Here is a 13517-nt window from a genome sequence, read left to right as displayed (position 1 = left end):
CAAAGCAGCTTTACAATAAAAATCATAGGACAACAAAGTAGCAAAGTACAGCAGCTAAGATTAAACTGTACTGGTGAGCGGAGTTATAATGTAATACAGCTATATATGTAACGTAATATAGTTCTAAGATAAGCTAATGTTAGCTAAACCTGACGCACGTATAAATCTCCTCCCCCTTCACATCGTCACGTCATTAAACACCCATAAATCTGGCTATCAATCATTAAATTATTGTAAATGTAGACTTGTTTCAGACTGTATATTTAATATTTATGTATAAACCACCATCTATATAAATGATCAGTGGTATAGACACATATATTCATTTTACAGCACTTTTAAGAATGTCTTTAAGGATATGAACTCTGACTCAAATATGTAGTTAACTTTATTTTATTAAATATTTGGGGGTTTTAATTCACTTGATAATTTGATAACAATGAATAAACATTATACAGAGAGTAAGGAAAGAGGATATATAATTTCACTTTATGCAAACAAGGATGCACAAATAAGAATTGAGAAGCACCAATCGGACATGCCTTGATGCCTTCTTGCCTTGGAAAGCTGCGGCATAAGGCAGCAATTTAGACTTTTCAGACACAGCCTATATAAGCCGTTTCTCAATACCAAGTACGCCGAACTCGGACTTGTGTCCTTCGTAGTTCGAACTTGCAAGTTCAGACTCGGAAGAATGAACTCCTGACGCGAAATGCATTCTGGGAAACTTTGCTGTCATAAGTCCACACAAGTCTCCTCTGATGCATCCTCGATAAAATGGGCGGATCAAGAACACATCCGGTGATTTTATGTGAACTTGGGCTTGATGGGAACTTTGAATTGGAACAGTACTTGGGCCGCGACTGATGACGTCTCACAAGTCCGCAAGAACACAAGTACAGACAGGAACGCATATTGAGAAACGGCTATAGACACCTCTTCGCACTGATTGGTTGGATTAAACAACCATGCTCCTATTTATACTCATGAAAAGTTAATAAAAAATAAAAATGTTTTGGTGCAAATTGCTGCACTTGTTAGTGAAATTGAAATCTGAAATTTTTACACTTGTTAGTGTTGCATAGGGTGAGTAATTCTACATCTCCTCTAAAGCTTTGTCCAAATACCCACACTTTTTTGCACACCACACATGACCTAGTATGACCTAGTTCCTCTATTTGTATAATTGCTCTTGTGGGCGTGAAGATACGAAGTTTGCATGTAGAATTACCCACCCTATTTTTTTAATTATCATCTCAAACATCTTTATCTCTCACTGAAGTGAACCCCTTCCTACGGAGCACTAGTATATAATTCATGACAAATGCCCCAAACGCAAGAGCGGAGTAGAAAAACCAGTCAAGCTTCAAGGTGATTACTGCCTATATATACAGTAAACACCTCTTCGCGCTGATTGGTTGGATTAAACGACCGTGCACCTGCAAGAGCACTTACTGTATACAAATACAGGAATTATGTCTAACTAGGTCATGTGTGGTGTGCAAAAACGAAAGTGTGGGTATTTGGACAAAGCTTTAGAGGACACAGCACTTATGTAGCAGAGTTTCGGAAAGTTTTAATTTTATAGGAGCAGAACATGCATGTTTGCCCACAAAGGAAAATATCAAAACATGATCAAGAGATGTAAATGCTGAGGTGAGTGAGCACACATTATACTAAAGCAGTTTAGATTACTGCGTATAGATTATTGTATATACATTACTGCTTGATTTGGCTCAAGAGTGCATTTTAACACTACAAGGTTTTAATAGTGGAAGCATTTTGACAAAAAAAAAAAAAATGGTTTATTCAAAAGCTAAACATGTTGATTACTTTGTTTTGTTCCATTTGTCTTCCAAAAGATATTAGGCAGAATGCTGCATCTGTCAGTCTGTTATCTTTTTATACTTTTATTAATTTTAATGGATTTCACAAATGAACTGAATTATTTGGCGGACAATCTGACGGGTAGGATAAAATGTCAGGACACACAAACAACATAATATAAAAACGAAAATAATGTGTAGTAGCAGAGTTTGCTTTAATAACAGCAGTAAATGTAAACATTTAGATGTTATGCATGAACTCAATCATCAGTAAAACATTACGCATGCACACACACGCATACACACACACAAAATAAATTCATTTATTTAATCGAACTTAGTTTTCTTTAAACTATTTAAAACGCTTCTCTCCACTTATTGATTACACCTTCGACTATACCACTCTGTGGTACATCAAGCTGCTTTTTTCCAAACCCATTAAAATAAAGTAAATATTGTTCCATTTTTCTTTGTTAGAAACCAGACCCACTGGAAATTAGCTGAAACACTTGTCCTATATTTGGAAAGAAGCCACTCCCATTTATTTGCATTGCATGAGTACACCAAGGATACCAAACACACTTTGTTTCTGTGAAACCTTATACGTTATTTAAAAGGATCAAAATGGCAGGTAATATTTCTGATGCTCAAAATCCTTTAAACTGTTCAGTGTGCCTGGGGCTATTCAAAGACCCAGTAACTACATCTTGTGGGCACAGTTTCTGTAAGGACTGTATTGGTAGGTTCTGGGATAGGAGTCATCATCAGAGGGTAGGGTATAACTGTCCCACATGCAGACAACCATTCAACAAAAGACCAACTCTCAGCAGAAGCACTGTGTTGGCTGAACTCGTAGAGGAAAGGAGGAGAATTCCAGAAGCTGGACCCGGAGATGTGGAGTGTGATGTTTGTACAGGACGAAAACTAAAAGCCATCAAGTCTTGTTTGGAGTGTTTAGCTTCTTACTGTCAAATTCACGTCCAGTCTGAAATTTTGAAGTCACACAACCTGGTGAATGCTACCCCAAATTTACAGCAGCAGATCTGCTCTCAACATCACAAAGCTCTGGAGATTTACTGTCATGATGACCAGAAGTGTATTTGTGTAGAATGTATAAATGAGCACAGAGGACATAACATATTCTCAGCTGTAAAAGAAATGGCAGACAAAAAGGTAAGATGATAAGAAAATATTTTCTTGTTCTAAGTCAGTAAATCCATTAAGGTCTTGATTTTTTTAAATTATCATCTCAAAGATCTTTATCTCTCACTGACCCATATATAAAGTGAACCCCTTCTGACAGAGCACTGGTATATAATTCAAGACAAATGCCCCTAAAGCATTGACCAATAATTTAGACAATGACGTCACAGGATTTATTTTCATCTAGGACACGTCCTGTAGCATTCAGGAATACCTTCGGCACTAAGTTAGTAAATGTTTATTAGGGAAAGGGAATACTGGAATAATAGATTAAAAAGTACAGGCAAAAGTAAATAAAAATATCCAAATGGTAGGCATTCATTTGACAAACTTGCCTTAAATTTGGCAACTCACTTTTCACAATTCATTTACCAATAAAATCCAGTCAAACAAGTCCAAATCAGCAAACAATAGGCACAGAGATCATACAGGGGCTGGTCAGGTAGAAAACACTCAAAATTGTACACAAAGAAGTGGCAACAAGCATCCGCAAGAGCGGAGTGGAAAAACCAGGCAAGGCCCAAGGTGATGACAAATGCATACTGTACATAGACACTGCATTGACCTCTGAATCATACATCAATGACACAACCATATTGGAAAAGTGGAGTTTTGGAGGAAGTGTGAAAGGTGTGGTGATAACCAGCTGTTGAAAATAAATATATATTTTAATTTATTATATAGGCCTATTTATATTATTCTTCAGCCATGTAAAAAATTAAAAGAGACCACTCCACTTTTGACTTTAATCATTATTTCTAGATGTATTGTGACCATTTCCATCCAGTGTCTGTTGAATTTCAACAAAAGCAAACCTTGGGAATGACAAAGTCACCCAACAGCAAATGTAAAAGACTGAGAAGCATGATGAGACACATAAAAGATGTGACTTAAAATCAGTGTTTTCCCATAAAAATGTCATTTTTGAAGTATTCCTAAAATAAATGTAAAAACATTAGTATTGTGTTGTTGAAAAATTAATTTGAACTTGTTTCTCTGCAGTATTGAAGAGCGAAAAACACCACATTTTTTTGTTATTTTGACCATGTTTTCCCCATTTAAATTTTCAGTAAATGAATGCAAATAAAAACATTTTTTATTAAGAATTTGGCAGAAATGTTGTCGGTAGTTGACAGAATAAAACAAAAGTTATAATTGTTATTGAACGAAATAGTTAATCTGGAAAAACTGAAAGGGACTATTGAAATGGTATTTTAATTTTTCCATTGCTGAATATATTTAGTTTCTCATTTTTTTCCAGATTATTCTGGAGTGGCACATGATGCGTCCTTACAATACTGAACTAAAGCCACTTTTAAATTAAACTACTTTTTAAAATTATATTTATTTAAAAAAATGACCTGCTTTCCTTCCATTACTGATTATTGTATTGTAACAGTTATTTATTCTATTCATCCTCAGGAGGAGCTAAAAATAAAAAAGAATGTTGTTATACAGAATATAACAGAAATAAAAAGGAATGTGCAGGAGTTAAATAACACTGTTAAAATTCAGAAGGTGAGTGCAATGGAGAACTGTATGAAGAGTTTCACTTAAATTCAACGCAAATTAATGATTCTTGTTGTCTAAATATTATCTTTAGTGCTTAGTTTGATTGCTGTAAATAAACATAAATGTCATAAGTAACTTCTCATCAGACAGGTTGTAGGGAAATCATCCTATGGTGTTCAGTAGCTAGAGTGCTGTTTATTCACTTGCTTCATTTCAGTAATAAAAATTGTATTTTTTTGTTGTGTAATCAGCTGCAATAGTAAATCCCATGAAAGAAGAGGTCAAAAGCTTTACCACCAAGATTTTTTAGGTGGCTGACAATCATTCACAACTATATTGTACTATAATAGATTGTACACAGTTAAATTCTAAATAAATTCGTTTTTTTATTATACTTTAGTTTACTTATTAGTAATATCAAAATCCCTTTAGTCCTTCTGCAGCCATGTTTGCAACACCTCCAGCTCCAGGCAGGTTTTTCAGTCATGCAAGCCTAAAGTCCTATCTACTTGAATGGGGCAAGACACATGTAAATCGCATGCTAAAATTACAATTATACAACAGTTCTTTCTGGTTCTCAAATCTGATGGCTAAGAACTCTTCCCAGCTATGCGATATTCTACTAATAACACCACAGTAACCGCTTCACCATTTGTATCATTCCGCCGTCATTTTAGAATTATTGAGGGAGGCTTCTTTAAACACGTGAGTCATACGCTCATCTCTGACTGAAAAGGCTGCTAGCAGAGCACTTTGTGACCAAGAAACGGTAATATTAAGAAACGGTTATTCTAACTATTGAGTTACTACATTGAAAACACACAGCCGAAAGTGTTACCTGTCATTCTGGCCTACAAATCCATGGCGGAAGAAAGTAGTTCCCCAAAAAAGAGGCTTTTAAAATAACTTTTCTAGTTTTCTTTCTTTAAACATGTGCTGTCAAACTGTTGTATAAAAGCAATATCATATAGCTCTATATCATCACGGCTGTGATGGCCTCATGCTTCTGGCCTAATCACTGCCGTGATGATATAGAGCAATATCACAATCCTACTCGAGCAATTGACTGTTATAAGTCCAATGCATCCTCAATAAAATGACAGTAGCAAAACACATCTGGGCATTTTAACTGATGTGAACTTTGAATTGAAACAGTACATAGGCAGCAACTAATGACTGAAGAAAGGCTCTAGCATCAGTAAAAAAAACTGCACTTATTGTCATGAGCGCGGGAAGTGGGGGTGCTGCAGGGGCTGCAGCACCCCCTGGTGGCAAAGATTTAAAACTGTGATGACAATAAAATGATGGCTTATAAATATCTCTGATTGTTTGTTTCTGTTCCAAGACATTTTGTATGTCATGCTTGGGGTGTGTGATGAAGAGAGGGATAATTTTAGTAATTTTAAAATGACTTAATTTAATTCAGTGTTTATTAGCCAATCAGATTTGTTTTGACGACGTGATTGCGATTCAGCCCTGCGAAGAGACGGGTTGCACGGCAACATCATTAACTGGTTGCGCGCAACCAAGAGGCAGAAAGAAGAGATGTCTATTGTGTTGTAGGCTAGCTGTGTCTGTAAGTCAAAATACCAAGGAGTTGTTGCGTGGGAAAATAGTACCAACAGAGTCAGTGCTGGGTGCCTGATGTTAACATAGATGCGACTATTACGTTACTAGCCTAACATTATAATTCATACATGTATCACAGTAACACTGCAAAAATAAAGACAGAAAAACAGATCCAACTAAAATCAAGTTTTATTTATATACAAACAATAAAGACAGCTTCAATAATTAAGGTTGTTGCAGTAGCGGATCAGCTCACCAAGCGGGCTTTCTGCCTCATGGATGCGCGCTGCGCACCCTGTAGTAAACCTGCAACCCGTCTATACACTGTTAGATGTCGCTGTAGATTTAGCAGCACTGTACTGTAAAAATCCACAGTACTATACTGTATGTATACATTACAGTACAGTACTGCAGTTCATAATGCATTCTGGGTAAATTTGTTTGAGCGGGAAAATTTTACAGTATATTTTGGTCTTGATGTAACCTTGCTGTAGCCATTGCTGTAATGTGCCAGGTGTACTTGCAATAATCAGTGAAAGTGCGCCAACGTCAAATCACACAGACAGAGGGAGAGCACAACTCCTGGCTGCAGCTGAAGGAGGACGATTGATTTCTGTCAGTTCGGTAAGTTTGAAATATTTCTGTTTCATGAAAACTTAATTTTTAGTTTAAGAATGTTGTCAATAGTTTGTCACAATATTGTTTTAAACGTGCAATGAGAGAGAAAAACGGTCGCCAACAAAGTTTCAATCTCCCTCAGAAATTAAGCTAACGTAAACGTTACACACAGATGTCTACCGCTGCTTTAACTCGCTTTACACCTTTTTAAATGAATATAGGGTTGTTTTAACTAAATTATGACGGTTTGGTGAGTTTATATTGTGTTGAAAGTGTGGTGACAATGAAACTATTTTTAACGAAATGGACAAAGACAACCCGCCAGCGCGGTCTTGCGGTCCCAGCATAACGGTCGTTGACGGCGTTTCATCCGTTCAGTTAGCGTCAGAGAAAAGTATGAAGTTCGACTGTTTGGTAAGGCTAACTCGTGGTTGTAAACAGATAGGACTTGACACGCCGTACACAGCATACTGTAGTACCGAACTCCTCCACAGAAGTGAAAACAAGAAACCTCATATTTAACTGGATACATGCATCGAACTCATCGCAGCTTTAACTTCGACCAAATATAATTCAGACCTGGGCTCATCTTAATATCGGATGAACGAAAGGGATTGCCGCGCTTATTGTTGTTGTTATTATATTACGGTAACTTATATCAGCAAAAGCAGAGAATATCTTCTCTTAAGCGTTTTACACGCCCAGTAAGTTGTCCAATACATTTTTATGGCATATTGTTTCCACCACTTCAGATGCATTACACGCTGTATATATAAGTTTCCAAAACACATCAAATCAATGCACGAAAAGAGAATGGGCTCCGCATTTACGTACCTTTGTCTTCTCGTCTCTGTCATCTGATCCTTCATCTCTTGATGTAAAAATAGTCCATTATAACATCGTGTAGGAAACTGGCATCACCAGGATTGCTCAGATTTAGGCGATCATGTTTATCTTTAAAGTGAGCAGCTAGCTACTAACTTGTTAAAAAACTTTGCGTGAAATAGTGTTACACCGCAGCCGTCCGGGTAAAACATTAAAGGGACAGTCTTTTTACCTTGTCACTATAAATCGCTATTTTCTGCACTAAACGAGACATTTTCAGAGATTTTCTGTAGACAAGATGTTATAGAATAATAATTTAAAAAAGACTTATTTAGATATTTATATATAATATAACAACTAATATATATATATATTTATATATTTGTTTTACAACTGACTTAACACTTACAGTAATGTTTTATTTGTTAGCATAGCATGATATTAGATTTAAACACTTAATACATTTTTAAATCAATCACTTTGTCTCTGCACAATGAACATTATCAAATATTATTAATGTTGTAAAATATATTGTTCATTGTTAGTTCATATTAGCTAAGGCATTACCAAATGTTAAGGAATAAACTCTTATAGTAAAGTGTTACTAAATTTTCTTTTACCATTTCCTTCACAATGTCTACTTATTTCTATGGCTAACAGATTTTGTAACATTTGTCTTTTTTACAGTCTTACCATTGCTTGTAAACTGGATTGGGTAAGATGGATCATCTTTAAAGGCACCAGGCAAGTACATGATGTACAGTTACAAGTCATGTATTTTTTCGACTGCAATATTAAATGCTTTCACGTCACATGTAAAAGTACACAGGAATGTGCTGATCACTTTTTATTTGTAGTTTACATGAGTGTCATTGCACTTTTCAGGAGTTAAGGCAGATGTGGAGGCACAATGGGTGACACCAGACACACACCAAGCACATTATGTTCGGTAAGTTTGCACTTTACCACTACAGTTTCTTTAAATACCCATGTATACACTCATTCACAATTCCCACACACAACACTGTAACACGACCATACACAACATGTACACAATTGTCTTAGTTTGCCATGTAGAAATATACAAACAGAAATATTCAGACTTTGGTTATAAGAAATTTAATTTAATAATTGTATTTATTTAGCAGAGGTGTCCCTGGACTTTATTGACAAAAGATTTTGTTTTCAGAATAAAAAGTTGTGTCCAAATCAGTAACAATTTTACTTTCTGTTCAGGACATTCAATCATGACATGATCCATGTGGATGCTGTCCATTGAGGAAAGAGTTTGTTCCGAGGTAAGTGAATCTTCTGTATTTTAATGTAATTAGGTGTGGAACAGTAGAATAAGAGCAAAAGGTTTCAGAATAGGGGTAAATTCAAGGCTGAGTTAAATTTTTTAAGAATCTTTTTCTATCTTATATTTGTTGACTTAATGTTTATGATATTTCTAACAGGTTTCTGGATAGAATTAATTCCAAAGATGGGAAAAAATGCACATCCAGACAAGGAGCAAGCAAAAAGACAAGGAACTTGGTGCAGAGAAAAGCTGTGGCCATTAACCCCCATGTGAACAGCTTCATGCAGTCCCTGATTGAGTTCGAATGGACGACTTCAAAGTAAAGGCCACTGTGGTCTGTCTGCCAGTTTAATGCATTTATTTTTAGTGTTAAATGAAATTCAAGTAGAATATTTAAAACTATGGGCCAGTGTTCTTTTTACCACAGTGAAATGTTACCTTTTAGTCGATGATGGACTTTAAACTGAAAACTTCAAACTATGGAACAGTGTTCTATTTGCCAGAGTTAAATATGTTACAGCAGGGGTCTCCAAACTTGTTTATACTTGTTGATTTTATTTTATGTTACTTGATTATATGTTTATTATTGTTTAAAATCTTGTTTTAAATGTTTTGTTTCAATTAAATGTTTTTTTAAATAAAATTTTGATACAAACATTGCTTGGATTGCCTTTTAATTCATTATGTCATGTCAAGGATAGCATTTTTACCATATTAATAACTATAGATTTAAACCTAAATCTCTATCTATTTTATATAATATTATTGTATTAACTGTAATAAGTAATAAATAGTATTTATGGGTCAATATAGACATTACAGTAAATTACTGTAAAAATAGACTACTGTAATAAAATATTGTAAAATTACAGTACAGTACTGCTTTGTAACTATACAGTACTAGTTTGTGTACTGTAAAATGGTATTACAGTACAGTACTGTAAACCCAAAATACAGTAACTTACTGGCAACCGTGCTGCCAGTACCGTACTGTAAAAATACAGGGAAATCGTTAACAGTGTACGTATAAGCATAACAGACAAGCATGCACACTCACAGCCACAATGACGAATGCATTTAGGCTATCTGTATCTATCAGCTTCGCAATGTCTCAGAAGAGAATTTTGGATTTTTTCAATCACACAGCCCAAAAGTCCCGAGGACTAGCGTTATTTCTCCAACTGACTCCTCATCCTGCATATCAGAGAAATGTCATCTTTTCAAAAACTATTTAAAAATATAGCCAAATTGTTTTGCGGTGTTTAACGCACATGTAAATGTTACAGAACATTTAAAGTAACATTTAAAGTAAAAAAGATTGAATTAAATGATTAAAACGACATGAAAGGAACTAAAGTGTAAAGCCTCTATGTACAACAAGGAACATGCGCATTTGAGAGTGGTGGGCATTTCAAAAATGTATTTAAATTATTCCCATGCATCGATTTTATAAATCTATAAATCAAATGAATCTATACGGAATATATTCCGACAATTTAGGATATGATGTTCGAATTTTAAAGTCGAAAAATATCTTATTTTTACACCGCCGTGCAGGAGCATGGCAAACTGAAACAAAACTTAAGACAAAAATATTACATTTACGTTTAAAAAATAGAATTAAATGAAACCCATGAATTAAAAGGTCCACTAATCGCCTTAACTCGAGTGATGTCAATAAAGTTTCCATGTTAGAATTTAGAAATAGTAAAAACTTAAGCAAAGGAAAACAAAAAAGGCGTATAGGCTACTGGCACGAGTGAGAATGTATACATAAACTGTTTCCATGCCTTCGACTTTCCTGCAAACATGCTCAAAGTTAATTCTCCTGTTTTTCTTTTTTTCTTTACATCTTTAAACTCCATGTTGCACTTAAGCTACAGAACAGCAGACCCGGTGCGTGAAGAGTGCCAGAGGAGACTCCGCACATGACTCGCGTTGCATTTTGTAACTTTTACAAAGCATTTTGTAATTTGTGTAACTTTTTGGACACCTTTGTTACTTTGGCCTAGTCTATATATAATATTTCTGATTATATGGCATAGCTTTCTCCCCACCCAATGAGGCTAATAAAGTAATAATGGAAAATATGCTTAATCAATTGCCGGCTAGAGGATAGTAGCAGAAAATCACGACCCTGGCAGAGAATTCAAACTCTAGTTTGTGTGCGCCGTAAGCTCATCTTTACTTTGTGGATGGGAGGTGCGAGTGAGTTTTTAAAAGAAGACATTTATAGGTAGAGTTGTCTGCAGAATAAAAAGCTTGTGAACAACTTTAAAATGTTATAACTCCATCCCAACCCCACCCCCCCCACCCCACCCGGCTGCATCGCCACCCCAGCACCCCCTACCGAAAATATCTTCCCGCGCCTCTGCTTATTGTTACTGACAGAAATTTTATTGAGATCTACTTTTTATAACCCACCACCAGCTGTTAGTATTAAAGTCTAACGTACACAACTGTGTAGCAAAAAGTTAAAATGCTCATGCCATAAGTTAACATAAAAAATCAGCATTTTTGTCACATCAACATATGTTTATCTTACTTTAACTTAACAAATTAAGTTAAACAATTTCAACTTGTTTTTATAAGAATTAAATAAAGGGTTTGTGTTGGCAAGGGTAAACTGCGGTTTACCAGGTTGCAAAGACAACTAAATGATGCTACCAGAGAAGCTGTAGCATTGGAGAAAGGATAATGATAATAATTGCCCTTACTCATAAGACCAACATTCTTCTTGGATAACACAGAAATAAATGGATAGTGCTATAAAATTAATTGCCCCTGTCACAAAATAATCTGTGATTATCTGTGAGCTTTAATGCCCTAAATGAGATATTTTCACCATATTATTTTTTACTTACTCGTTGGTGTCATCTATCAGGACTCTGCACAGGCAGCAGCCAAGCACAGTGACAAAATTTTCAGTGAGTTGATACGCTCCATTAGAAAAAAAAACAAAGAAGTAAGCGAAGTAATCACAGCTCAAGAGATGAAAGAAACAACAAAAGTTCAGGATCACATACAGAAGCTTAATCAGGAGATAAGTGACCTGCAGAAGGAAAATATTGATCTGGAGCTGCTTTTACAAACAGAAGATCACATTAATTTCTTCCAGGTGAAAAGTATTAATTTAATCTTTAAAAAAAGATATTTTTTTAATGAAACATTAGCATTAATCCAGTTATTTCCTTGCGTTTGCAGAATTATGCTTCCAGATCTGAAACGCCTATGTTCCCAGTTTTGCAGAGGACTTTTAATAACCTTGTGCGATTTGGGGATGTTGAAAAATCTGTTACAGAGCTGAAAAGAAAATTAGATGAAGTCTGTAAAGAGCACATTGGCAAAATATTAAGAAAAGGTAAACTAATGCAGATCAAGAACAATTTTTGTTTTAAGGTAATGGACCATATCTTATATAGGTCATATACAGGCACTACGCAGTTGTTTTTTGCTAGTTTTAGCCAGCCGCAGTTATCATTTTTACGTCTAGCACCACGTTGTTTATATAACAAATGCACTTACACCAATCTGCTGGTTTGAAAATGACCAAACCTGGTCTAAAGTCAAATGGCTTTTGCACAGGACTCTATATCATTCAGGGGCAGTTTCCTGGACAGGGATTAGACTAGTCCTAGACTTAAACACTTTTAAGAGCTCTCCAAACTGAAAACAACTTGCACTTACATATCTTAAAATACATCAGGGCCCTTTGTTTTACCTCAAAATGCACACAGGTAATGTTTTTAGTAAGGCACGTTTGTTAAAACTAGTTATATTTCCTAATTAAACTAAGGCCTAGTCCTGGATTAAGCTAATCCTGGTCCGGGAAACCGCCCCATAAAGTATTACAGATAAAAAGGAGAATACAAGTACTATGTCTTAACCAGTCAGCCTACTGGGGGGGCAGTTTTTAATTAATTAAAAAGTAAGCAATATAAAGATTATGCTTACTAACATTTAATTTGAGTGGTTCTAAAATATTGTACAACAATGTCATACTTTACAACATCTGACTGATAAGTTTATTTATTCATTGAAATGTATACACTGTCTTCACAGTCAATGTGGGTGATGTTCAAATATCCGAAATGTCTGTAATGAGTAAGTTACTTTTTTACCAAATAAAACATGCTCATACATTTAGAAATGTTATCATTTAACCTTGTATAATCTATTCTTTGATTCATTTCACTTTTCCTATTATTCTTTTGATATTTCTACAGTCGAACCTGTGTCCAGCCCCGAAATTTATGTGAGTATAACACAAACCTTCTAAATGAATGTAAAATGAAGTAACCAGATTGTATGACCAAATTCAGCAGAGCAATTCAATACTTTACCATGTTTTCTGCTTTTGAGCAAAAATACATAATCATTACAAAAAAAACAATCCACAAATACATTATGCAAACACAAACTTTTATTTTGTATGCAAATAATCGCGATTAATCTTTTGACAGCCCTCAAATCTAGCATCTCCGTATCGGATACCAGAATGGTCTGTCCTGGCCGACAGCGACTGAATGTGGAGGCTACAGTGGCAAAAAATATATATATGTGAACCTTTTGGAATTTCATGATTTTCTGAATAAATTTGTCCTAAAATGTGATCTGTTCTTCATCTAAGTCAAGGGTATTGACAAACATAATGTGTCTAAAAA

General features: G+C 35.2%; 1 protein-coding gene and 1 long non-coding RNA gene across 2 annotated transcripts; both read left to right on the top strand.

Moving 5' to 3' along the window:
* Positions 1–1497: 1497 nt before the first annotated feature.
* Positions 1498–13509, top strand: LOC135786478 (E3 ubiquitin/ISG15 ligase TRIM25). The gene is made up of 8 exons (XM_065295947.2): positions 1498–1656; positions 2304–2999; positions 4452–4547; positions 11738–11971; positions 12058–12214; positions 12916–12957; positions 13080–13108; positions 13317–13509. The coding sequence occupies exons 2-8, from the start codon at positions 2451–2453 to the stop codon at positions 13377–13379; spliced, it is 1170 nt and encodes a 389-aa protein (XP_065152019.1). The 5' UTR covers positions 1498–1656; positions 2304–2450; the 3' UTR covers positions 13380–13509.
* On the top strand, positions 8025–9866 carry LOC135786662 (uncharacterized). Its single transcript, XR_010546974.2, has 3 exons — positions 8025–8502; positions 8790–8851; positions 9011–9866. It is a non-coding gene; the product is annotated as an uncharacterized lncRNA (long non-coding RNA).
* Positions 13510–13517: the final 8 nt, after the last annotated feature.

The sequence above is a fragment of the Paramisgurnus dabryanus genome, chromosome 20, assembly GCF_030506205.2.
Source record: "Paramisgurnus dabryanus chromosome 20, PD_genome_1.1, whole genome shotgun sequence".
Lineage (NCBI taxonomy): Eukaryota > Metazoa > Chordata > Actinopteri > Cypriniformes > Cobitidae > Paramisgurnus > Paramisgurnus dabryanus.
This window is presented reverse-complemented; position numbering and strand designations above follow the sequence as displayed.